Source organism: Ornithodoros turicata, chromosome 4 (assembly GCF_037126465.1).
Source record: "Ornithodoros turicata isolate Travis chromosome 4, ASM3712646v1, whole genome shotgun sequence".
Classification (NCBI taxonomy): Eukaryota; Metazoa; Arthropoda; class Arachnida; order Ixodida; family Argasidae; genus Ornithodoros; species Ornithodoros turicata.
Window position 1 is genome coordinate 79,672,973 of NC_088204.1, and position 23,911 is coordinate 79,696,883.

At 47.1% G+C, this 23,911-nt stretch overlaps 1 protein-coding gene across 2 annotated transcripts in view; it reads left to right on the plus strand.

Annotated features, from left to right (window-relative positions):
* Window positions 1–24: 24 nt before the first annotated feature.
* The window catches only part of LOC135392050 (ubiquitin carboxyl-terminal hydrolase 4-like), a 35,821-nt gene continuing 11,934 nt past the window's right edge, over window positions 25–23,911 (plus strand). The window contains exons 1-10 of one of the 2 annotated variants that reach the window (XM_064622681.1): window positions 25–688; window positions 2,374–2,656; window positions 3,744–3,986; window positions 5,743–5,838; window positions 5,901–6,070; window positions 7,834–7,939; window positions 9,162–9,355; window positions 10,864–10,984; window positions 11,543–11,662; window positions 20,088–20,244. In XM_064622681.1, coding sequence (XP_064478751.1) covers window positions 225–688; window positions 2,374–2,656; window positions 3,744–3,986; window positions 5,743–5,838; window positions 5,901–6,070; window positions 7,834–7,939; window positions 9,162–9,355; window positions 10,864–10,984; window positions 11,543–11,662; window positions 20,088–20,244 — 1,954 coding nt within the window. In that variant the 5' untranslated portion in view covers window positions 25–224. The remainder of the gene's footprint in view (window positions 689–2,373; window positions 2,657–3,743; window positions 3,987–5,742; window positions 5,839–5,900; window positions 6,071–7,833; window positions 7,940–9,161; window positions 9,356–10,863; window positions 10,985–11,542; window positions 11,663–20,087; window positions 20,245–23,911) is intronic. The other variant, XM_064622682.1, reaches the window with a different exon arrangement.

Consider the following 23,911-nt stretch of genomic DNA (forward strand, 5'->3'; position numbering starts at 1 on the left):
CTATCGAGAATAAACGGTAAAAAAAAAAAAAAAAACGTGGATGTTTACATCGTTGCGTGTGTTTGTTTTTGGGGTTGTGCAAGTGCTACGTGTTCTTTCTGACTGGTTTTTCTCCTTCTACGTTGTTGCGAGATAAGGGATGAGTAATATCGCCTGCTCACGCGTACTTGGTCCGCATTGTCACGTGCAGACGTAACACGTCGCGATGGACGACAGCGAGCGTTATGAACGCGCCGAGCAGAAACATCAGTCCTCCGCGTTGGCGGAGGTCGTTTTCGGGAAATCTCTACGAGGAGTCTCCACCGAGTGGACCTCGACGAATGCAGGGAGGATTCTGGACGCTTCCACGCTGGCGCAGTCGCCGCCACAAGTACAGGACCCTGCGATCACCTGAAGAGGAAACAGCACCAGCGATCGTCGCATCTTCCAAGCCGAAGCGCCCTAGTTTACTCGATCAGCTGGTACGAAGGCTGACGGCACTGAGCCGCCCTCCAGCGCATAAACCGACACCTCAGGCCCGCGGGGGTTCGGGGGGTCCTCCGCGGGTGCCGGCGGTGGAACGACCGACCGAAGAACGTCTTCCAGCGGGTCTGCGGAATTTGGGGAACACATGTTTCATGAACGCTGTGTTGCAGTGTCTCAGCAGCACGGACATGTTATCGGAGTATCTCATGCTGGATCATTACAGGTTGGTCATTATGCGTATCATGAACAAAGGTGTGATTGTTTACGGAAGCGCCTTTCTGAGCCAACGTTGCCTGTTTATTGTGGCGGAAGTTTCGTCATTTATGTGGAGCAGACGACAACTGTCACCGTCTGCTATCTTTGCGGGGTCGATGTGCGGCACCAGCTTTTCACGATGCGGGTGACCTAAATCTGCAGGCATGCTGTTATTTCGTTGTGTAATATTCATTTTATTACATGCGCGTTTTTTGTAAGTGTCACTCAAACGGAAGAAAAAGAGAAAAAACAGGACGAGGCGAGAACGCTAATATTTTTTACCAGGGGACGTCGTCTGCGCCAATGACATTACCCATCTTTTCTTTGGAACACAATTCCTTGACTTAAAAATGTTCCGTACCGTTTCATTCAACTATGTCATTATCACCTGTGGTATCATTATTATTTCCTGTGGGATGACAGGGCAGACACTACTCAGCTATTGATAAGTAAGGCTCAAAGTGTGGGTTATGACACATGATAAGCTGATCACTATCTCTGTGTTGTATATATATATGCTTCCAGTCTGCCTACAAGGTGTTGTGCTGCTAAAGGGCCATCAAATCCTAGTCTTCAGGCTTCATGTGCCATGCTTCGTGATATGTGTGGTGGCACTAGGGATTTGACAAATGGATATTTTTATGCTCTCTGTTGATTTCTGCAATGTGCATAACCAACTTTGCACAAATTTTTGTCATCCAAGTTTTTACGGTTTAGTCATGGGAACCGGGCAGCATAGTTTTGTTAGAAGCCTCTCACAATAAAAGCTGATCCAATTCTTTAGTATACATCCACAGTAATTCCAACGTGACCCCGAACCCCATAGAGTACTGTACTATAGTACAGAGCAATGCATAACCTTGTTGACTGCTGATTGCATCGTACATTATTTCTAGTGTCTCGGTGGGCACAGAGAAGCTGGATTCCATATCGTAGCATCTAGATAAATGTCGGAGGAATTCTTCACAGAGTTACTTCAGTGGACGTTTATAGAATCAGTCACGTAGACAACTTTACAGGGAGATAATTCCACTAAAAACAGGAAAAGTGGAGTTTTTTTCCCGTCGCTGTACGGCAGGGATATTCTCAGGATATTCATCTGAGGGGTTGTCCTGTATGAGAGGGGGGGATGCCCATATCTGCTGCTTTTGTGGCATTTTTCGCCTTTCTGACTGGCATTCTGGGAAAATTCCTGCCGTATGGCTTGGCTGTAGATGTAATTTATGTAGGTGATCAACAGAGCTTGAAGAGAAATAAGATTGTATGGCAAACAAAATGGCACAACCTTAAAACAACAAAAATAAAAAAGAACACGAATATCTTACGCCGAGTGGCCTATCTTTCATTATCCGCAAACGATTCGTTATGCAGTCGTATATGTACTAAAACACAAAGCTCATTCCTTTCTGCAGGTTGAACCTCATATCAATTAAGCACTCTCAGCAAGGATTAGGAATTATATGTCACTAATCTTACTCTACCTGCGCATAATGCTTGTGAGAACATACATACACTGTGTCCTGTGCCCTCAAACAGGATGAGCAGGACAAACACACGCTTAGTTGCACGTACGTCCGCCAGTCCTTGTGACGCTTGACAAAGCGCTTACGTCACGGGCAGAAATGACGCAGAAGAACCACGTATGTGTTGCAGGCGAGAGCTGCTGAACCGAAACAAAAGACGACAAAGACACCAAACTCTAGAAGAGGAGTGTGTCCTTGTGGACGCCCTCATCCAGCTCCTCAGAGCGTTGTGGGCTGCGGAAGAAGATGACGGAGACTGCGAGGGGGCCCTGCGCCTGTTTCGAGCCGCCGTCGCTAGACAGGCCACCCAGTACGAGGGGAGTGACCAGCACGACGCTCAGGAGTTCCTCGTCTGGTTGCTCGACCACCTCCATCAAGAGCTGCAGGCGTGTAAACGCCACAGAAACCACAAGGTACACAATCGTATTCCGCCTCCTCACCTTTCCTACAGGGTGTCCCAACTAGCATGGTTGAGATTAGTGTCAACAGCTGGAGGTTCTAGTGCCAAGCGGGGGAAAGGTAACAGAAACGGGAGCAGGTAATGGTAGGAGAAACAGATATCGCACCTCGGAATACCCGAAACGGATACAGAAACGCAAATGACGTGCAGTAAAAATTCGGGTACTGCGAGACCCGAATTATTACAATCCTTTAGCTATCATTTAGGTAAATTTACTAAATAAAGCTGAATGAAGCGAACTAAAATGAGCAATCAATCTGGAACACATAAGTAAGCAGTACATGGTAAACGGAAGAAGCATAATTATCATACGCTTATGGTGAGTTGCAGGCGTGAGTAACATTTATGAAAACCATGTTTGTTAGCTGTCAGCTATTCGAAGAAACCGCACGCTATATTTTTGAATAAACGTTGTCTGTTGTGCGCATGTATCCCTAAAGTCCTCAAAATAGATTTCAGACTGTACACGGTGTCGAAGCTAACGTGCACCAGGATCTAAAAAAACACGGTGCGTCATAAGCGAATGAGAACTGCACAATAAATTGAGGAGTCGCGTGGTTCTATTCGCCTGTGTTTCTTCATCGTGACTGATCAATTAATTAAGTGCAGTTAATTAGCGAACTTTTTAATTATCCGTCTCAGGGCCGAGACGTGAGTTGGAAAGTTGTAAAGCGTGACGAGAAAGACCCCATATTTTGTAGGAATATATGCAGCAGTAGACACGGACTAGAGTGGTAGTAGAGCACTTGTTGCTAACCAATAAATTGTAGAGGTTGCAGCCATCCGTAGCGCTTTCATTGCTTTTTTTGATACACTAACGTTGTATATACGTTGTAAAGTCAACGTAGGGAAAAATAGGGAAGGACTCGTTGCATGCCAAAAGCAATTTACGGGGTACATTTACGGCATGATTGGTAATCAATCACGTCACGCTCTACTTCCACATCACAGTCACATCTCATTCAGACAGTCATTCCTAATGCTCGACTTAAGTCAGTTCCTTAATCCCGCATGACCTCCGATATTCGACGACGCCCCAGACACCACCTCCGAAGTCACGCGGGGACCTGACCGAGCTGTCTCAGCACCAGCGATGGCGCAGCCCCGTGGGCTGGCTCTTTGAGGGCAGCCTCCGCTTGAGGCTTACGTGTCCGCGCTGCAACCAGTTGAGGGACTCCTTCGACCCCTTTCTGGGCCTCTCCCTGCCGTTGCCCACCAGGCTGCACCGGAAAAAGAGGACGGTCAGCCTACGGCTCACGTTGCGCGCGGCCAGCCCTCCTCAGGCAGGTGCTTTTCTCTCTCTCTCTCTCTCTTTCAGGTCCCCCAACGTCGCCATTTTCCCATGTATTCGTTCCTATCCCGATGCGTGCAATGCAAGAGGCCGCCCTTAGATACCCCATTGTTACCAGACGTTGGCTTGCGTTGGATCGTAGCGCGCTAAAGATCCAGTTGAAGCACTATCCAAGCCGGGCCAAGTCATTGAAGGAGAAATGGACGACTGCGCCTGGTACGACAGGTACGCCATGTGATGCACGCGGCCGTGCACTAGATCCTTCCGATCGCTCAACACGTTTAAAAACGGGACCAAAAAGTGAAACACGACGCAGAAAGTTGTTACACGCGTTTCATTTGGACACATAAAGACTAGATTCATTCGCAGAAACAACAAAAACATTTTGCCGCTAAACTTAGCGCGCTGAAGTGATCCGGAACGGCAACAATGGGGTATCTAGTGGCGGCCTTCTTCGTTGCACGCTTTTCCGAGGTGAGTTTGGGGGACCTGCTCTCTCTTTCTCGGTTGTATCCTGTTCTCCGTGGCCTCTGACCTGCGCATTAGAGGGCTTCTAGAGAGTGTAGAAGCTCTCCATTCCTGCAGAGAGCATGTAAGTGGACGACGGACATCGACGTTACTGCACGACTGTTGTAGTCCCAATGGGTGTTCCCATCGCGTGACGTAGACTGAAGGGCGAAACACATGTACGACAAAATGCACGGCGACGTCCTTAAGACGTCCTTACGACATGTCGCTCTGGACCATACCTGGGTAGTAATGTCATTACTGTCATGAAATTACAGTAATGAATTACTTTTCCTGGTAATTTGTAAGGTAATGCATTACTTTTGACATTATGTAATTTGTAACATAATTTAATTACATGTGGGCAGTAATTTTAATGACATTACTCGTTACTTTTCACAAAAGAATCGAGTGTGTGTTCCGTGTCGGCACTCGGCAGAAAGAGAGTTGCCGACGCGAGTTAAAAGAATTCCAACGCCCACTATGAACGGTGACGCACTCAATCGGAGCAGAATGAAAATATGTTCTGTTCTTACAACGTAGCGTTGTCTGACAATGAATTTCCACATCCTCAACATCGTTACGATTAAACTCGCACCAATGACTTTGTAATGTCATTACTTTTCCGTAGTGATTGTAATGTAATTTCATTACATTTCAATTGCAATAATGAGTAATGTAATTTAATTACGTTTGAGAAGTAATTTACCCAGGTATGCTCTGGACTGCCGTGATGCTAGAAGAGCACGGCCAGAGATACGTTCGCTTACACTTTACTTAACATAATGAAATGTGCTCACGTAACGAAACGCGATAAATCTAGAAAAATTCATTCCTTATTTCATTCGTCTTTAAAAGCGCAACACGACGAAAATCAGCCACTGTTTGCATTCAGAACGCACGCTGTCCGCCATATTTTTTTTCTCGGACCCACCGCATCTACGAGAGAGGCAGCGCCATTGGCTGATTGGCTCGTGACATCACCGCATCCGCACGACAAACCGCCGACGGGAGCGGAGGGGTCCAAGCAGGTTGTCGTAGAGAGCCGCTGCGACGACCTGTTTTGCCAGAATCCGTCCCAGGGTGCTTTGCACGGCGGCAGGTCGCACATTTTGTCGTACATGCGTCTGAGAGTAAGCTTGAAATCAGATTAATCTCGAGATTAGAAGCGATCTCGAGGTCGAGGCTGCCCTCAGCAGCACCTCCCTTCTCCGCGGTGAAGTGCTCCTCAAAATTTTCAGTTACAGGTTCGTGTTCAGCTGGAAATGAGTGACGGCTGTCGCGGCTCGGACCTGATAACTGGGCTAGCATCGATATACAAAGTCCCGGAGGGCCAGGTGGGTATCGAGTACGGACTCGGCGGGAAGCTGCAGCTCGCATTCATTTTCCTTTACTACAGCTCATGCTGCTCGAGGAAACGGAGGATGGCCTCGGAACGGCCTTTGACCCCGGCCACACTGTGCCCGTGTCCGGGGGTCTGTTGGCGTTGCAGTTGCCGCACGAGGGGCCACCACCTCCAGACGTGCTCCTCGTCGTCTGCAGGTGCCGCGTCGGAAATATGGGGCCATTGTAAGCACCACCCTGTTCTTGTCGTGGCAGTTTTGTGGGAGGAGAGTGCTGGTATATATATATATATATATATATATTTAGGGCCCCTTGTTTTCGGGTTTTATGTTTTTTTTTTAAATGGGGGAGGTAAAAATTGGGTTTTATTTCGGGAGCCATAAAACGGGGTAAAATCGGGTGGAAAAGTAGCTCTTTGAGTGGAAAATAAAAAAGAAACCACTTGTCGCATTTTAGGGGAACGTGATATGCAGAACACGTGTGCTGAGTGTGCAATGCTTAGCGTTCTTCCAGCACCCATTGGCTGAATTGGCACCTTGCAAAGTTCATTTTCGGTTTTTTGTTGCAAGTCGGGGTGGGGGTGAGGGGGGGGGTGAAAACGGGTTTCACCCTAAAACACGGGTCCCTATATAGTATATACATTTAGACTTGTGCGTTTCATAATTATGTATATTAGGAATTTTGTGTTTAAGATTCTAATGTACCGGAGCGGATACTTCGGAGTTGGGCAGTTGATGGTCAGACATATTTTGACTTGTGCAATCCACACTGTGATGTATTATAACTTGTGCATTCGATAATTAAACACATGTGTACTTTTGCCCTTGATAATCAGCTGCACTTATGCATGTGCATTTCATAGTTTGACAATATTTTGACATGTGAGGACTTGTGCATTCGTTAATTTGAGATAATTTGACTTGTGCTCTTGACACTCAGGTGTATCCATGGTACATATACTATACAGTTGATAGTTTGACATACATTGAGACTGGTGCATTTGATAATTAGTGATATGTGGACCTCTGCGCTTCAATAATTAGTCTACGTGCATACGTAACTGGCGGCATCAACGATAGATGGGTGCAACGTATACAGTCAACCCTCGATTTATGAACCTTCGATTTATGAATTCCCTCGTTTTATGAACACGAGCACGGGGAACCAAACTTTTTCCATTAATTTTTCCCTCGTTTTATGAACCTCGATATTCGAATAATGAACGGAATTTCTGGGAACCAACTAGGAGTTGCCCAGCGTTTTTGCCCTCAATTTATGAACTGGTCGTTCGGAGGTCAACAGAAACCTTCAAAGGGATAATTCCGTGGTCTTATGAATGACGCCTGAACGGACAAAACGTTTTCCAGGTATTGCACCCTCGGTTCTTAACCCCTCGAAATCCGAACAACAAACGGGTTTTCCGGGGTCGCACAGGTCCAACCAAGTGTTCCTGACCTCAGTTGATGAATAAGGTGGTCGCTGTCACCCGGAGATTAATAAACGGAGGATAAAAATCCCGGAGGAAATCCGAGACCAGTCCAGTGCGAATGTGGTGACATCTCTTCTTTCCAAGATTGACACAGCGGAAGGCATGGTCCAAAGCAAAATTAAACAATTTAGTATTGCATAATAAACAGAGCGTGAATGCGCTAACGTCTGTTCTTTGTGAGATTGATACAGCAGAAGGCATGGTCAAAAGCAAAATTACACAATATATGGCATTATAAACACAATCCCAACTCGGAAATACTGTTGCATTTGCTCGATAGTACTCAGTTAACTGAATTTTCAATTTATGAATCCCTCGATTTATGAACGATTTTTCGGGGAACCGGGGGTGTTCATAAATCGATGGTTGACTGTATTTACTTCTGAAGGGTAAATGGAGTCCAAATGTGTTTAAGTTGGAGCGAAGCTTAGTTTTAGTAGTGTTTTAAATTTGATAAGGCATACGACCTCAATTTTTTTTTCAATTTTTTTTCCAACAGCTTCGGCTGGACGTTCGCAGTTGATGTGCCCCGTGATGCGTCCTACGTTAAGTTACAGAAGAGAATCTTGGAGGCTTTAGAAGGGCGGTCAGACACAACAGAACAGGTGGGTATAGACACTAGGGCTACGGGTCCATGCACAGTCTTTGTTTTGCACCAGGGAAAGGAAAGGCTCTCTGAAGCTCTTGTGGATTATTGCTTGTGGATTTCATGCTCTATAGGTAGGGCCTGACTTTTTCGGGTTTTATTTTTGGCCAAATTCGGGGGGTAAATATCGGGTGATATTTTTCATGTGAAAATTCGGGTGTATTCGGGTTAAATCCCGTTACGGCATATTCTGTCGTCAGGAATTCGGGTGTATTCGGGTGATTTTTTTTCGTTTAATAAAAATTTGTCTTAACGTGGAACTAATGTTTAGCAATGTTATCAAACTTTATTTTAATGCACGCTTATGAGTGTGCCACGCAACCCGGATGTTTTCGGGTAGATTCGGGTTAAACCCGAATTTTACAGATTTCGTTCGGGGGGTAAATATCGGGCGGATACGGGTTTAACTCTAAAAAGTCTATAGGTACAAACAGGCTTTGTATTTGAGTGTTTTTCTTTCGACGCAGCTAATAAAAGATGTTAAACTGTAGTTGCTTCACGTTCATGTTCCTACGATGGCATTTCCTTTTTACGGTATTTACAGGGCGTGTCGGCTCGGTGTTAACTCTCACACACTCTCACGCACAAAGAGTGATCGTGGTCATTGACTGTCACAGTTGACTGTCAGTTTGTTTGTTTGTTTGTCCACAACAATAAGTAATCTTTCCTTGGTTATGGTTATAGGTAGGGCCTGACTTTTTAGGGTTAAACCCGTATCCGCCCGATATTTACCCCCCGAACGAAATCTGTAAAATTCGGGTTTCACCCGAATCTACCCGAAAACATCCGGGTCGCGTGGCACACTCATAAGCGTGCATTAAAATAAAGTTTGATAACATTGCTAAACATTAGTTTCATGTTAAGACAAATTTTTATATATAAAAAAAAATCACCCGAATTCCTGACGACAGAATATGCCGTAACGGGATTTAACCCGAATACACCCGCATTTTCAAATGAAAAATATCACCCGATATTTACCCCCCGAATTTGGCCGAAAATAAAACCCGAAAAAGTCAGGCCCTAGTTATAGGTCAGTCCCTGACATCTGGAGCATAGTATGTGTCTGAATATAATAGGTTTGACCCGTATTTCAACAAATACAGTATGTAGCTTAAGTGTCCAGGAGGAGACCGTCGCGGGTGTGTCCGGTCTGTAGAGGTTTGCCCGGTTGCTTGCAGGAGTTACGAGACTCCTTTTCCCTGCTGTTGCTCGTCGGTGCCGGTCTGAGTCCCCGGACCATTTCTGCAGACGTGGATCACCCTCTCCTGGTGGATGCCGTGGAGCTTGCGCTGCTTTATTCCAGGGGGCGCTTTCCATTTTCGCCGCCGCACGTGCGCCTGCTCCTCGAGTGGGACTCGGACGCTAAGGACAGGTAAGCCCTCTCGGACCAAGACATGTTCCTTCGTTTCAGCGGGGCCTTTTCACTCTTTATGGTTGAGGGTGGTAGTATATAACTAGACCCTGATGTTTTAGGGTTAAACCCGATTTTTCCCCGAATTTGCACCCCGAATTGACGTTCACCTATCTAGGGTTAAACCCGATTTCTACCTGCAAAACTGCACCTAGGCTAGGCACCTCAAGGCATCGACGTACTAGTTTCTCACAAAATATGCGACTGCCCCTTACTTCTGGCACTCTGAATAAACGGTACGGTGAACGTTTATTCTACAATAATGCCCAATTTCTCCCCGAACTCAGTCTGATGGTAATTTTTTCTGCCCGAATTTGCGTGAATTTTCGACATCAATTTATTGACCCGATTTCTACCCCCCGAATTTGGAAAAATATAAAACCCGAAAACTTCAGGGTCTATATATAACTGTTACAAGGTTGTATATATCGTTAGGAATGCATTTGTGTGGAAGCGCGAATTTTTATGACGTTGGCTTGGCCTTTGCTCTCTGACTTCTCTCTCTACTTGCTAAGAAAAAAAAAAAAAGACACTAAAGACACACACACAAAAAAATATTCGTCACTGATTAAGCCTCGAACCGGGGTCTCTTGGCTTTCGAGTCGTGTACCTTATCACCGAGGTATAGATGAGTCTTGGGATGTAGCTGAGTTACAAGTAGCCAGTTATGGTAACCACTTACTTTTGTTGGTGAAAGTAGTTTTAACATGTAAGTGCAATTAAGTTAGCGGCAGGTAGTTCCATTTTTTTCCCCGCAGCTTTGAGAGTTGCATTCACCCGGGTTTCGTCTCTTAAAAGGCAACTGTAAAGTAACAAAGTTACTTTAAAATTGGTAACCATAGCTGTAACTAGTTAACAATTCGAAAACAGCGAATATGCCTCAGTTACTATTTTCACGGGCTAGCCGTAGCCTTAGCTCAGTTACTTTTCTTAAGTAACTTACTCATGACTGGTATGGACGGCTTTTTCTTTTTGTTTTTTTAAATTCCGTGAAGCAACTGTGGCTATGAGCGGCGTAGAGATGTGGACAGATGGAGAGAGGACAGCAGGAAGGAGTGGGGGCCAGGGGGGGGGGGTTAGTATGCAACTTGGGCCAACTTCAGGGGGAACTGTGCAGACATTCGTCTGGAAAGTCTTCGGAAAACCCAGGGAAAACCCGAGACAGCACAGCCGGCGACAGGCTTCGAACCCACCACCTCCCGGGATTCAGCACGACCTTGCCTAGTGATGTAAACCACAAATAAATGTAATGCGAACGTAACACTATGTGTAACGTGCAAAATGTGACATAACGATAAAAGAAATCGCACTGGGATGCCGTAGCGAAACCAGAGAAATGCGTTCAGATAGATTTGCTCGGTTGACGCCAAAGGACATCCAGCAATTTTTTTTTTTTTTTTTTTGTTACATCTGCTGCCCGTGATGATGATATCGCAGCTCGTCGACGCTTTATCTCGCCGCTTTTTCAGGATACTGCCCAGGGACTCTGACGAGATCCTTGACGACTCTCCGCAGTACGATTCTGTGAACGTAGCGGAAGAGAGCATCACTTTAGAGGACTGCTTGGCTTTCTATTTCACCGAAGAAAAGGTGCGTTATGACATTGTGGTTGAAATGTGCGCAAGTCGAAACTAAACTCTTAGTTTAACACAACACATTAACATACTATAACTAGGGCCTGACTTTTTAGGGTTAAACCCGTATCCGCCCGATATTTACCCCCCGAACGAAATCCGTAAAATTCGGGTTTAACCCGAGTCTACCCGAAAACATCTGGGTCGCGTGGCACACTCATAAGCGTGCATTAAAATAAAGTTTGATAACATTGCTAAACATTAGTTCCATGTTAAGAAAAATTTTTATTAAACAAAAAAAATCACCCGAATACACCCGAATTCCTGACGACAGAATATGCCGTAATGGGACTTAACCCGAATACACCCGAATTTTCGAATGAAAAATATCACCCGATATTTACCCCCCGAATTTGGCCAAAAATAAAACCCGAAAAAGGCAGGCCCTAACTATAACACATTAACACAACACATTAACACAACACATTAACACAACACATTAACACAACACATTAACATATAACACATTAACATAACATTAATACATAATATGCGTCATGCTTTTGTCGTCCAGCTCGAACCCGATGAGGCTTGGTTGTGTCCGCACTGCAACAGTCGACAACAAGGCGTCGCGCAACTTACCCTCTGGTCTTGTCCACAGATCCTCGTTGTCCATCTGAAGCGCTTTAAGCAGGTACGCGGCACTTGTTCTTACATGGTGTGAGCGGGCGCTGTATTGAGAACTTCCAGGAGTTCAAAGTGTGTCGTTTGTGTTCTTTTTAAACGAAATTTAGGTAATTTAAGTTGCTATTTAGACACTGTGGCAATTATTCGCGGCAAAAGTGCGGTGTAGTGACGAATTGGGTAAGTCGAGCCCATTTATTACGATCTTCGATATAACGATAGCTCCGATATTACGATCAAATTGGTGGTTCCCATCAGCATTGAAGTACATACAAACAAGACATCAATACTATAACGATCGTCGTGAAATGTCGTGAAGTCTCGCATATTCAGAATTCTCCTGTTGCGGCCGGTAAAACACGTGAAGATTGAGATGCAAGATTATATATTTTTTTTTTCCCATTTAAAACAAATTAAGGAGGCATTTTCAAGATCCTTAGGCTGCGTTCACATGTGCCAGCTTTCTCTGCCAACTATTGCCAACTTTAGAAGTTGGTCCGAGTCGGCCGACGCCGCCAATCACGACCAACTCGAGTTGCTCCGAATCGGTGGCCGACCGAAAAACCTGGGAGGGTTGGTGGTGTTCTAGCCAATCGACGTGAGGAGCACTGCCACTTGATCCCCCGAGGGCGTAAAGCGACTTCGTTTGTGGCGCATGGGTTCAAATCCTACCTACAAGGGGTACTTTGAGGGATCTTTTTCTTCTTTACTAATGCCACATATTAATGGGCATTTTTTGGAGATACTGGTGATCTTCTGGCACAATAAACCGACCTAGGTTTGAATAAGGGCACTTGAGAAACAAAAAGGCACCAGCAGTTTGATCTGAACCCATGCTCTCCGATTGCCGTAAGGTTGTTTGTGGGTGGAGTTACCGAGTTGGTGAGTGTAAACGTGGAGACGGCAGTGTCTCGAAGTTGGTCGTAAGATGCCGGTTCGCGTTGGCGCAGAAGGTTGGCGTCTGCGAACGCAAGCCTAAGCTGACGGCAATCAGATGCACATGTTGCAGAGAGCACGTGCAGAAAGCGTACGTAGGGAAGGTTGCTCCCTCTCCCGATGATTCTCTCTCCCTCAAGTTTTATTCTGGTTTGCTGCACGCTGTGAATGGCGCCTGCAGTTCTGAGACCGGTTTTCATGAGGAAAGACCCAAGACTTCACTTGAAGTTACACGCACTTGACAGATTTTGTACCCCGATAGCGAGGATGTTTGTCACTACGACACTGAATGATGGGCAGCGGATGAAATCGCCAACCTCAAGAAGTTGCAAACCCTCGTGTTTTCTTGGGAAAGCTTTTCGACAACAAAGCTGCATGAATGTAGAAGTAGATAAAATGTGTTTGTGCTCCGAACAAATGTGCATTTTCAGTTGTGTTCTACTTGTGTACCGTTCTACTTTGTTGACGTGATCCCGACCAGCGAATTTGCGAAAAAAAAATCATGTATTAGTCTAGATCTCTCCGCGAATCCGGAAAATTTTGCGGTATCGGCCATGTCTTGCATAGCCTGCCGTTTCCTTCAAAATTGTCCGTTTTTTGTTTTTTTTTGCGGTACATTCAGTCTCATACAGAATTACGTAAGGATTTCAATCGATCTGCGACAAATGGGCTAAACCTGATCGACCACCACTGATAACGCTGGCACCTGCGCGGCTGAATCTGCTGTTAGCGACAGCGCCGCCTGGAGAGAGGTTGACAGGGCCACTGGTTTACCCAGTCCCTGGGGTGTGTCAGGCTCTGCAAATGCGACATCACAACAAGCGGGATACTCCCATGTACTTTTGTGCTCTTCAACAAAATATTGCATAACCTCATAGCCTGTAGGGGTGTGGCACCCATACTTACAGTTTTTCTGGCTTCTTTTTTTTTTTTTTGCCTTTTTGGCAGACAATTTGGGGGCTGTTGCAAGATTTTTGGGGGTGTCTTAAGGGGGTGTAGGGAAAATTGCTGACTGTAAAGGGGGCGCGTTAATTATGCGAGGAAAAAGTGATATCAAAACCCAAGGTACACTCGAGTAACGCTTTATTCCGAAGCGTTCGAGTTCCTGGAATGAACGCCAATTTCTCGTAATCGCTCGGATCAGGGTACTTATACATGCGAGCGAAATACACGGGGAAAGTGACTAACATATGAGCGCGCGAATGTGAAAAAATGGAGATAAATACTGGAATAGACACGTTGAGCTTGAGTGGCACGGAAAGGACGACACTCTACGGCAGGGTTCGCCGAATGGACCCAGTTTAAAAAAACCCACCCGGGTTTTTTTGGGTCCACCCGAGCTGAAAAACCCAATAAAGCCCACACACGGGTGAAATACAGAAACGAAGGAAAAAAAAGAAAAGAAGGAAAACGTTTCATCTCCCTTCGCGTATCGAGAAATATGAGGTGGTGAAGGTGGTGAAGGTGGTGAGGTGATATGGTGAAACTCGCTGTCTCCGGGATTTGCCTCTTCGTTGCTATGCAAGCGTGCGCTTTATCGCGTGCAGTCGTTCCATAACCTACATTGATGGTATTTTTTTTCTAATCGTTGTCGAGGGGACGACTGCTTCGGAGGTTACTTTACCGTAAATTCTACAGCGGCAAACAATTATTTCTCCCAGAAACATGAAAAATATGTGGAGAACGGCTGTTGCGTGTCATATGCAGCAGTTCGAAAAAAAAATCCCAGCACCCGAAAAACCCGAAAAAACCCACTGGGGCGGGCTTTTTTAAAAAAAAACGGGTTTTTCCGAACCCTGCTACGAAGGCTGAAAACCAGCATATAGAATAAAGAGGGCTTGCTCGATCACTTCTTTCCACACGGAAAGTCGCCACGCGTCGTCTGCTTTCAGCCAATCGCCGCAAACGATTTCGTGCTTCGTGTGCCCACTGTGGCAGCCGATGCGACTCTGATGCTCTGATGGCGGCTCGTTCGCATAGCAACAGCCGCCGAAAAATGCTCTCCCTACCTAGATGGCGTTGGTTGTGCACTCTCGCTCTGACTCCACAGTAGACATGCGCGCCGCCGCGCCGGTAATTCCGGGTACGCCGACGCCGTTTCGAAACCGGCGCGCCGAGAGCCTCTGCGCACCTGTTTTCGGACGCGGAAATGTGCGTTGCAGGCCTCTCGCGATGTCGGATTTGCTTTTGTCTGCTTGTAACGACACGAAAACTGTAGACCTCTCCCTGTTTGTAAACGAATGACGTCATAGTGTTCGACAGCGCCACCAATTTGGTGGACTTGAACAACGCTCGAAGCTAGGGACGAACAAGGTCTCGCCCATAAGGCACGGTCTTGAGGGGATTACGATTGTCTCCGAAAGGGACGCGACCTTCGGTCCTACTTTTCTTACAATAGGAGGCAGCGAGCAAAGTGCCCATTCGTGGAACTCAGCCCTCTCCTTTCGATTTGTTTGGGTGTCAGGCTGTCTACCAAAGTCATGATGACGTTTCTCGGGTAGAGGTCTTTTCAAATTTAAAGGCACGACGTAAATACATGTCGCTCGCACACGTATTAGCCGATTTACTGATCGCGATGACGGTAGGTTGTGGTTTTATGCTGTTTTTGACTGGTGACTTGTGTTTTTTCGCGCCGCCAGCGCCGCTGGTGGTGAAATGGTAAGATGGGCATGACTCCGCCGCCTGTCAAAGTTCCATCGGGGCGCACGTCTACTCGACAGTGGTCGTCTGCGCCGACGGAACTTTGGCCGGCGGCGGCGGCATGCTCATTTTGCCACGGGCGGCGTCAGCGGCGCAAACAAACACAGGTAAAAAAAACAAGCAAAACAGCAAAAACAGCAACCCGCCGTCATCGCGATCAGTGAATCGGCGAATACGTGCGTGAAGGCCATAACGCATGGGACGTTTTGCCCGCATCAAAACGCCGCGCATACACGGCTTCCTTGTTCGCGCGCTGAGGGATCGCGCGCGTTTGCGACTGCCCGAAACGCATGAGACGTCTCTAGAGCGAGCGATTTGGCGTGCGACGCGGCGACGCGTACACGTTTTTTATGTCCTTTGCAATGCATGTCCTACGCTACAACGGAGGACGCCTGGACACTTGTTCAGAAAGAACACAGAAATCACAGTTCACACAGAAATCATAATGTAAATCATGATAAACCGGCCGACGTGGAAAATGTCTGCAATTCCAAATGGTTTATGAAACAATTTCCACTCGCAAACCATTTACGTATACAAGGAGGTTCAGAGTGGTTTCAAGCAGAAATTGTTCCATAAACCACTCGTAATTGCTAACATTTTTCTACCTGGGAATGAACAGCGGCGTCTCTGGCGCCTTGTAAGGGTTTTGTCTCGGTCTTTCTCCTTGGCACGCAGTGGGCACTCTTCGCGGGACAGGTCACAGTGATTTTTCGCTTTCATTTTAAATTAGAGTGCCAAGGTAACGCTACACCGCGCTCGCCTTCTATGAATCTCGAGTCTTATCAGTAGAAAAAAAAACAAGCACATCTTTTTAACGAGAGACCGCGTATTTGCGATGTCGTGGTCAGTCGCAAAATTGACCCCCGCAAAGCACAAAAACGAAAGTTGCCATGCATTCGTAACATGGGTGTACGGAGATGGGGGGGGGGGGGGGGGGGGGGGGGGGAGAGCAGCTGCAAGTCACACGTGAAAATCTGTTTCGCGCTTTGTAGTCATATCCCAAGCAGCACAACGTACTGAAAGTCAAGTGCAATAGGGGTGGCCGGTATGTGTCTTATCAATGTTCTTTACTTTCAGAATTCTGTTCAAGGCCTTCCACCTACCCGTCCACCCGTATTGCACTCGACTTTCAGTACATTGTGCTGCTTGGGATGTCCTCATGATTATTCTCAGACGTCATAATATGAACCTCTGAACACACGCACAGTCCGCAGCGTCCGCCTCCAAGAAAAGAGGAGTGTGTGTGTTTGGGGGGGGGGTGCACGCTTTGCCCCCCTGGAAGCACTTTGCCCCCCCCCTCTGGAAAGAAAAACCTGGGAACGTACGTAAACAATGTTGCGAAATGGGCCGGTTGGTACATCATTTGAAAGCGTTAAAAAACCCCAGTGCTGGGTATACGAACAAGACAGTACACTAAAGGACATAAAAGGACACAGACACAATCACTCATGTGATTGTGTGCTTCTGTGCTTGTGTCTGTGTTCTTTTATGTCCTTTAGTGTACCGTCTTGTTCGTACCCAGCACTGTTTTTTTTTAACGCTTTTAAACGTACGTAGCACATCGACGCGGCGGACATGTCTACTCGACAGGTCGTGGACGTGACCTTATCACAACAACGTCATCAGCGTTAACTGATTGGAATGTATTTGTTCTCACGCCGTTTCCGAACTCTGACTTGTTTGTGTCTGGCCGAACGACAATGAACGTTCAGAAGTTATATAAATTAAAAATCGCGAAGTTTTCGACGTCGTACTCATATTACGTGAGCTCATGAAGCGAAAGAGCGGCGATATACGAATGCTGGCATCTGCAGGATTGCTACGTCGACACCGGACAGAGATAGGATTGCTTTGAAGCGCGGCCGTGAAACGTCTTCCGTATACGGGTAGTTTCCGGCGTTTCCGGCGCTCGCGTTTTACAAACGCCGAGGCCGCTCTCGTGGGAAATGATGTCACCGACGGATGCTGTGATCCTGTCTATTTGCGGCAGGAAAACGCAACTTCCATTCGTTGCAATAGAAATGTACGTCGTTTGGCAATGCTGAATATAAAGACAATTGGGTTGTGCGCGTTAATTCCTCTCTGAAACTTCGCGGCGCCTGACCAGCAGTTACATGAAAGATGCTTTTCAGTCTTTGCTTGTGTGCATTGGAAACTGAGCGCGAGAACGATTGATAATGGGTGGTTTGCAACTTCCTGTCAAAATGACGTAAGGGAAGTTGCAATGTCACGTGGATTTACGCTTCCGGTCCGAAGTTCTGCTGGAGTCTTATAGAGTAAGTGCGATTTTCAACCTAAAAATAAGCTAATGTTCCGGGCGTAAATGCACTAATTCTGCGGAAAAGGGACATATAATGTATCGCGTACCCCTGGATCCCGCGCCTTTGGAAAAATGTTGTCAACGTAAACGAAAATTGAACTCAAGGGTGTAGGCACTTGTCACCAAATGCCGTGCTGTGTACTTATCACGTTGAATGGTGCGTGGCTGTGATAAGATTATCAACTCATAATATGAATCGAATATTACTAAAGCCACAGCTTCTTCCTAGACTTAAAGAAAACGATTACATGCGTACTATCGTCAGAGTGCCGAAGATTGCAGCGTAAAATAATGCCTACACATTTTGTTGTGGCATATCTGAAATGTTGTCTGTTATCTTTGTTATTTGAAGCGTCAAATTGACCGCATTGTAAGAGAACATTTCCCGCAGCAAAAGATTGCGATTTTGAAGCGCACGCCGAACGAAACCGAAACATGCGCGATGTGTTACGAAATATTATGTTTGTCGCAAGAAAAGTACGTACGAAGTATTTGTTACAGTACCTTACTTCTTTGGGGTGCAGGCATTCCCAGGAAAACTCATCTTCGTTGTCTTTTAAGCCAGATGGTATAAGTTTTGCTTTGCTCCAATTGAGCGCAATTTCGGACCGGAAGTTCGAAGACCCAGCATGCGTAGCGCCACTTCTCAACTTGAAAACCACCCATTTCTTCTCTCTTTTCTTTCTCTTTTTGCGTCGCGTGACAACAACTTTCCGCTCACCCCCTTCCCCATATTCTTGATTTTCTTTCTCTCACCTGTAGCCCAAAAGCGACTTCTTGCGTCTTTTTGGCGCCCCTTCAGGCGGGCTGGGGGGTAGCGATGCCCCCCACCCCCCATCCGTAGACGCCAGCTCTGTGTGGAGTATGCAATCCCCCTCTTTATACGGAATCATTGCTTCACTTTTGGCCGACTTGAGCGATATAATTAATTATGGCTTACAAATCGTCGGGATCCACGCGGTGTGAAACAGACGATTTCAGGAAATCCCAGTGTTCCTTGCGCACGCGTTGCATCCTGGGAGAAACGGAAATAGTTTGGAGACCTTTCTCCTCCTTTCTGATAAGCAAGTTCCCATAGTTCAGAGCTGCGCTAAGCTCTCCGGGATTTTCTAAAGTCGTCTACGCATGCGTGACGTCAGTGTGGCGACATTGTGACGTCATATGGACATTCCCCACGATGATATGCCCGTTCGGCTTATTGTTGGGACCGTTCTCACGTGATCTCAGCTGTCAGAATGATTTACTCCGGTCGCTTCTTCCCCGCGGAACTTTATGCGTCCCCTTGCGGAGAAGTCGTGAGGAGAAGATGAGGACGAACGTCGCGCGAACTCATGAAGAGATTATCTTGCTCTCCTTCTTGTGGTCCCGGCTGCCACGACAACGTATGGATAAGCGATGAAACACATGTCTGTTTTTCGCAGGAGTGTTGTTTATCTCAAATGCTCCTGCCAGACATATTTATTAATGCGTCAGTATTAGTTTCCTCACTACGAAAGAATCGCGGCGTGTTCTGTCTGTAGCCACGGCGCGGCGCGCATGCGCGTTGAGTGGAGAAGGAAGGAGAGGGAGTGTGGAGAGCGCGACGCGTCGGCACTCGGCACTGCAGCTGTGGTGGTCGACAGGTTCAGACGCGTCTGCAAGGGCGCGTCATGGGTTATGCGTCATGGGCGTCATTATAGTCATGGGTTATTTGAACTAGGCTAGGGAGCGAACTTTTTCTTTAAGGTTGCCACTTGCAGGCCTGCCCTGACGCCAGCGCCGCGGAGCGCTGGGTTTGAGTCTCTGCCTGTTCTCACGGACAGCATATTGCTCCACAGCGCTAGTAAACAGCCCAGTTTTTTTTCCTCCTCGCACTGCTACGAACCGGTGGAAGACAGCGCTTGTCAGAGTTGAGCTCCAGTCAACTTTTTCAGCGCTGGTTTGTGATGGCCAATCAATGGAGCTTTTTCGAGTAAGCATATGCGCATGCTCAGCCACGGCTGCCATGTTTTGGGGTAGGTAATTGGTGTCAAGGTTGCGCAGACGTTCGAAGCCGACACTTGAAGCCGAAGCTTTGTACTCGTAATCAGTACAATACGCTTTCAGTCTTTCCGCATTCTTTTTTTGCAATCTTCTCTCGCTACTTTCCCACGCGACGTGTCAGTCCGAAAAGCGCTCATTTGGACTATAGCGAATCAGAGAGTGATTGTTAGGTGGTATATAATTAACCGCCCAAATAAGCACGCCGATCCGTTGTCGTCAGGCGGTGTATATATATACGCCAGCCCATTCTCGGACCCATATGTCTGGGACGCAATAAACTCAAACCCAAAGACTAACGCTTCGCGGCGCTGCCGCCTGCGCAGAGCAAAGCGCTCGCGTGTTACGGTTAAGTCTGACGGAGGCTGTACGTCAAGTCGGACTTGATACCTCGCCTGTCAGTCTAGCGTTAACTGTCAACTATCTCATTACATGTATTTAAACGTTCTTCTCTCAGGATATAGGGAAGCTGTCTACGCCGGTGGAGGTGCCGTTGCGAGGCTTGAACCTTGGGCCCTACCTCTGCCCCGGGGCACCCAGCTCCGAAGCCTTGTACGACCTCTACGCCCTGTGCAACCATCACGGCTCTGGAATGCACGGCGGACACTACACGGGTACGTTAACGACGACTGTCAGGATATAACGAATTTTGGTACAGCGAATGTAGAAATATTTATATAACGAACCAACCCTGACGTTAAGGTAGCAACGCTGCTGCAGCTTAGCCTATATGTGGATATAATGAATTTCGATACGAATAATTCTGTTGCAACGAATGTGCTAGTAATATTTAAATAAGGAACCTTAACATTAGGGGATTTGGTACAACGAACGTGCACCAACATTAAGACAAGCGTAGCAACTCTGTTGCAAGTGGTACTTTACTAATTGTACTGTACAGCTTGTACTAAGTTTGTACCGTACATAACGAATTTTGATACAACGAATTTTCGTGCACTGATACTTCAACACAAGAGCCGTCGCACTCTAAAGGGAAAGTCCTCGTGACGAACGTGGTGGAATTTAACCAAGCTAAAGGCTGGCACACAGATAGACGTGACACAATGTCGCCAACGCCTAAGAACACTGAAAGATGGAAATAAGGCAGTCATGGACGTGCCAGCGTGTTGTTATGGTTAACGCACTTGACTTTTTCAAGACAAGAAATGGGGTTTTCGCGTTCCGCCGCTCTCATTTTTACGACTTCTGCCTTATTTAAACGTTATTTCAATGCCTTCCCGAAACGCACTCGAAACTTCCAACGCCGCGAGAACGCACACCACTCTCTCTCTCTGTCCCTCTCGCTGTTCCTCGGCTTTCCTTCTCGCTTCTCAGCAAATGATTTCCATGAAAGCAAGAAAGAGAAGAAACATCTTGTTTTAGCGACTCTTTCAAGTCTACGACCCTTGTAGCGTTGTCGTGCATCGTGGTGTAGTGTGCCGATGTGGGCTCGGTGTATATAGGAGCGAACCAAGAGCGAACTTAACGACCATTGTGAAACGCGGTGCACGTTGCACTGAAACAGCCAGTGTAATAGCGAATTCGGGTGGTCATTACGTAGCAACATGGCCGAGCGCTTGGAAATTGCTAGGTCGGCGACCCAACTGGATCACGTGATAGTTGCCACCCGAACATGATTGCTAGGAATCTAGCGGTTTTAGGTAACTTGGATCACGCTAGGGGCGTCGCGGTCGCCCGTCTTCGAGTTCTGTCGTCTGCTAAACCACGTGATTTCAACATGCGGGCCAATGAGGGCACTCACCACCGTTGCAGTGCGGATGTGACGACACCGGATACAGTTGAGCAATCTGCTGCTCGATCGTTTTGAGATCGGGCAAAAAAAAAAAGCGCTAGCTGGCAAATTCCGAGCGCTCGGAAAGCGCCGCGCGAACATGCGAGATTGCTTCATTTTGACCACGCGAATATGACTGCTCGAGATCTCGCAAAAAATGTTGCTACGAAGTGACCACCCGAATTCGCCGTAACATTCACATTCGAGCCAGTGTTCGACGTTCTGCTCTCGAGTGACGCCCACAGTGGAAGGACTATGCCGTGGAGTTCGCCATAACGGAACAACCTACTGAAAGCTTTTGTTCGCCATTTCACAATGTATATCTCGCTTTTAACGAGCCAAAAACAAACCGCGCTTCCCGAACGCAATTTCGAAAGTTAAATCTAGCCTGAAGTGATGAGAGCCAACTGAGCACTCTGGAAATAATATCCGCCTCACTGGCGGTAAGCCTGTAAAAAATGTTCGAAGGCTTATATCGGAATAATGCCCGGCTTAGTTCGCCCGCGTGTTCAACTGTTTGGAAGGTAGTTGCCGTCCATTTTTCGCTCGAGTGCTTTCGGGACGTTTGGGAGGGTTGGGGGCTGCACGTAACTGTCGTGAATGCAGCTCTTTTGACAGTGCAATCCAGCCCGTGGGCCACAGATGATGATATGGCGGTAATCTTGTATCTCCAAAGCACTCTGATCACGCGCGCCATCTACAAAGCATGTTCGTCTGCAAAGAATATTTAATAAAGAGACTCCAGAGGGCGCTTAGCATGAGGCGCGCGAGTGGAATCGGCCGTATAATAGCAGACGACAAGAATTTCTCTTAGTTCATCGTGGACACTGAAGAAATTATGTGTTTTCGTTGTTTAATTAATTGTTTTGTTCACTAAATTGCTAATTTTAATTGTTTCAAGTGCTAATGCGTATCTAACATAAGACACCAGACTGGCAAGTGTGATTATTCCGCGCTGTTTGGCTTTCACGGCATGCCACCATTTGTTCAAACAAATCAGACGCCGCAAACTGTCGTCTGCCGAATTTTTCGACGAGCGCGCCCTCCTTCGAAACTAAGAGCAAGCGCGAAGACACCTCGACGACGTTCTGCATCGGAGGAGGCTTCCCAAAGTGCGCCTTCTGTGACGCACCATTATGGCGGCACTAGTCGTAGCAGACAAAAAATCGCGCGGGAGGTAGATGGCGCAACGTAGACGAAATATTGTTTGACGTATCGATTTTAGATTTAGTTTGGTTTTATAATATTATCTTTCTAGTGGCTAGTGAGATTAGAATCCCCGTCTGATCTGTGTGTAATCACCTAGGCCCCTGAAGCATTCTTAAGCCCTGTATAGAAACGTTTCGAAGGCCCAAGCCGAAAATCCTGAGCCTAATTGCGCTCTAGAAATCGCCCGAGACCTATCAGCCCCGAGACGTATTTCAACTCAGATTGAACACTTTCTTCCGTCGCTATGGGCTTATAAGAATGTACGGGAGATTTCACAGAAGCTTGGGAATTGAATCTTGACAACGTTGAGCGAGTTGACTGCTATATGCGGAATTCGCTTACAAAGTTTGCGTTTCGGAACGACCGGCGAGGCGTATCTAAAAACGAACGGTGCACTTAGGAAGAAAGCCGGATCTCGTCGTACGGGCACGCTTATGTACGTATGATTACATTTCCTTGAAGAAGCGAAACATGCTAGTGTTAGGATCCATCGTGAAGCGTCTGTGTGTATTCGTGTGCTTGGTCTATGCATCTATCGAGGTGGTAGCAGCCATGAATGCAATCGGAAGCACTGTGGCCAGGATGTCGGTAACCCCTACTCCCCCAGCCAGTAGAATGACAGCGCATTAACGTAATCTATATTTTGTGTCGTTTTGCTACAGTTCTTGTCTTTCTTTTCGCGCGGGTAAACGCTAATTCGGTACTAACACCGCGAATCAACCGTGGTTATGAGCGGTGGGTAAATGAAGAGAGGACAGGAGCGGGCGACAGAGGGCGTTTTTACGCGTTCTCGACCAGAGCCGTTTATGAGGAGAGTTTGGCCATTCTGTGATCTTTTGCCGCCCGGAGATGGGGAACTGCCGTGACGTCAGAGCCGTCGTCGCTCCGCCCTCTTGATCGGGATGAGAGGCCAGCCGCGGCGGCACGGGGGGGGGGGGGGCGGGGTTTCAAGGCTGTGCCTCTGCTCCAGAATGCCGAAACGCCGAAACGGGAGATTTCAAGGCGATAGCTATGATCCAAAATGGTGCCACTGGCCCTGGCGGGCGCTGCCCATCTACTGACGTCAAATGGCGCGCTTTGGGACAGGCTCCTCCCAGTGTTCAAACTCTCATAATAAACGCCCCTGTTCTCGACAGGCTCAGGGTCCACTGTGCCGATATCCGTCAGCAAAGCCTGCCTGAAAAACTCAGAGTAAACTTTAGACAGCACAGCGTGTTGGTAGGACTCGACCCCGCTACCTCCAAGTCTTCAGCATGGCCTAAGGGTGGTTACCAACGGGT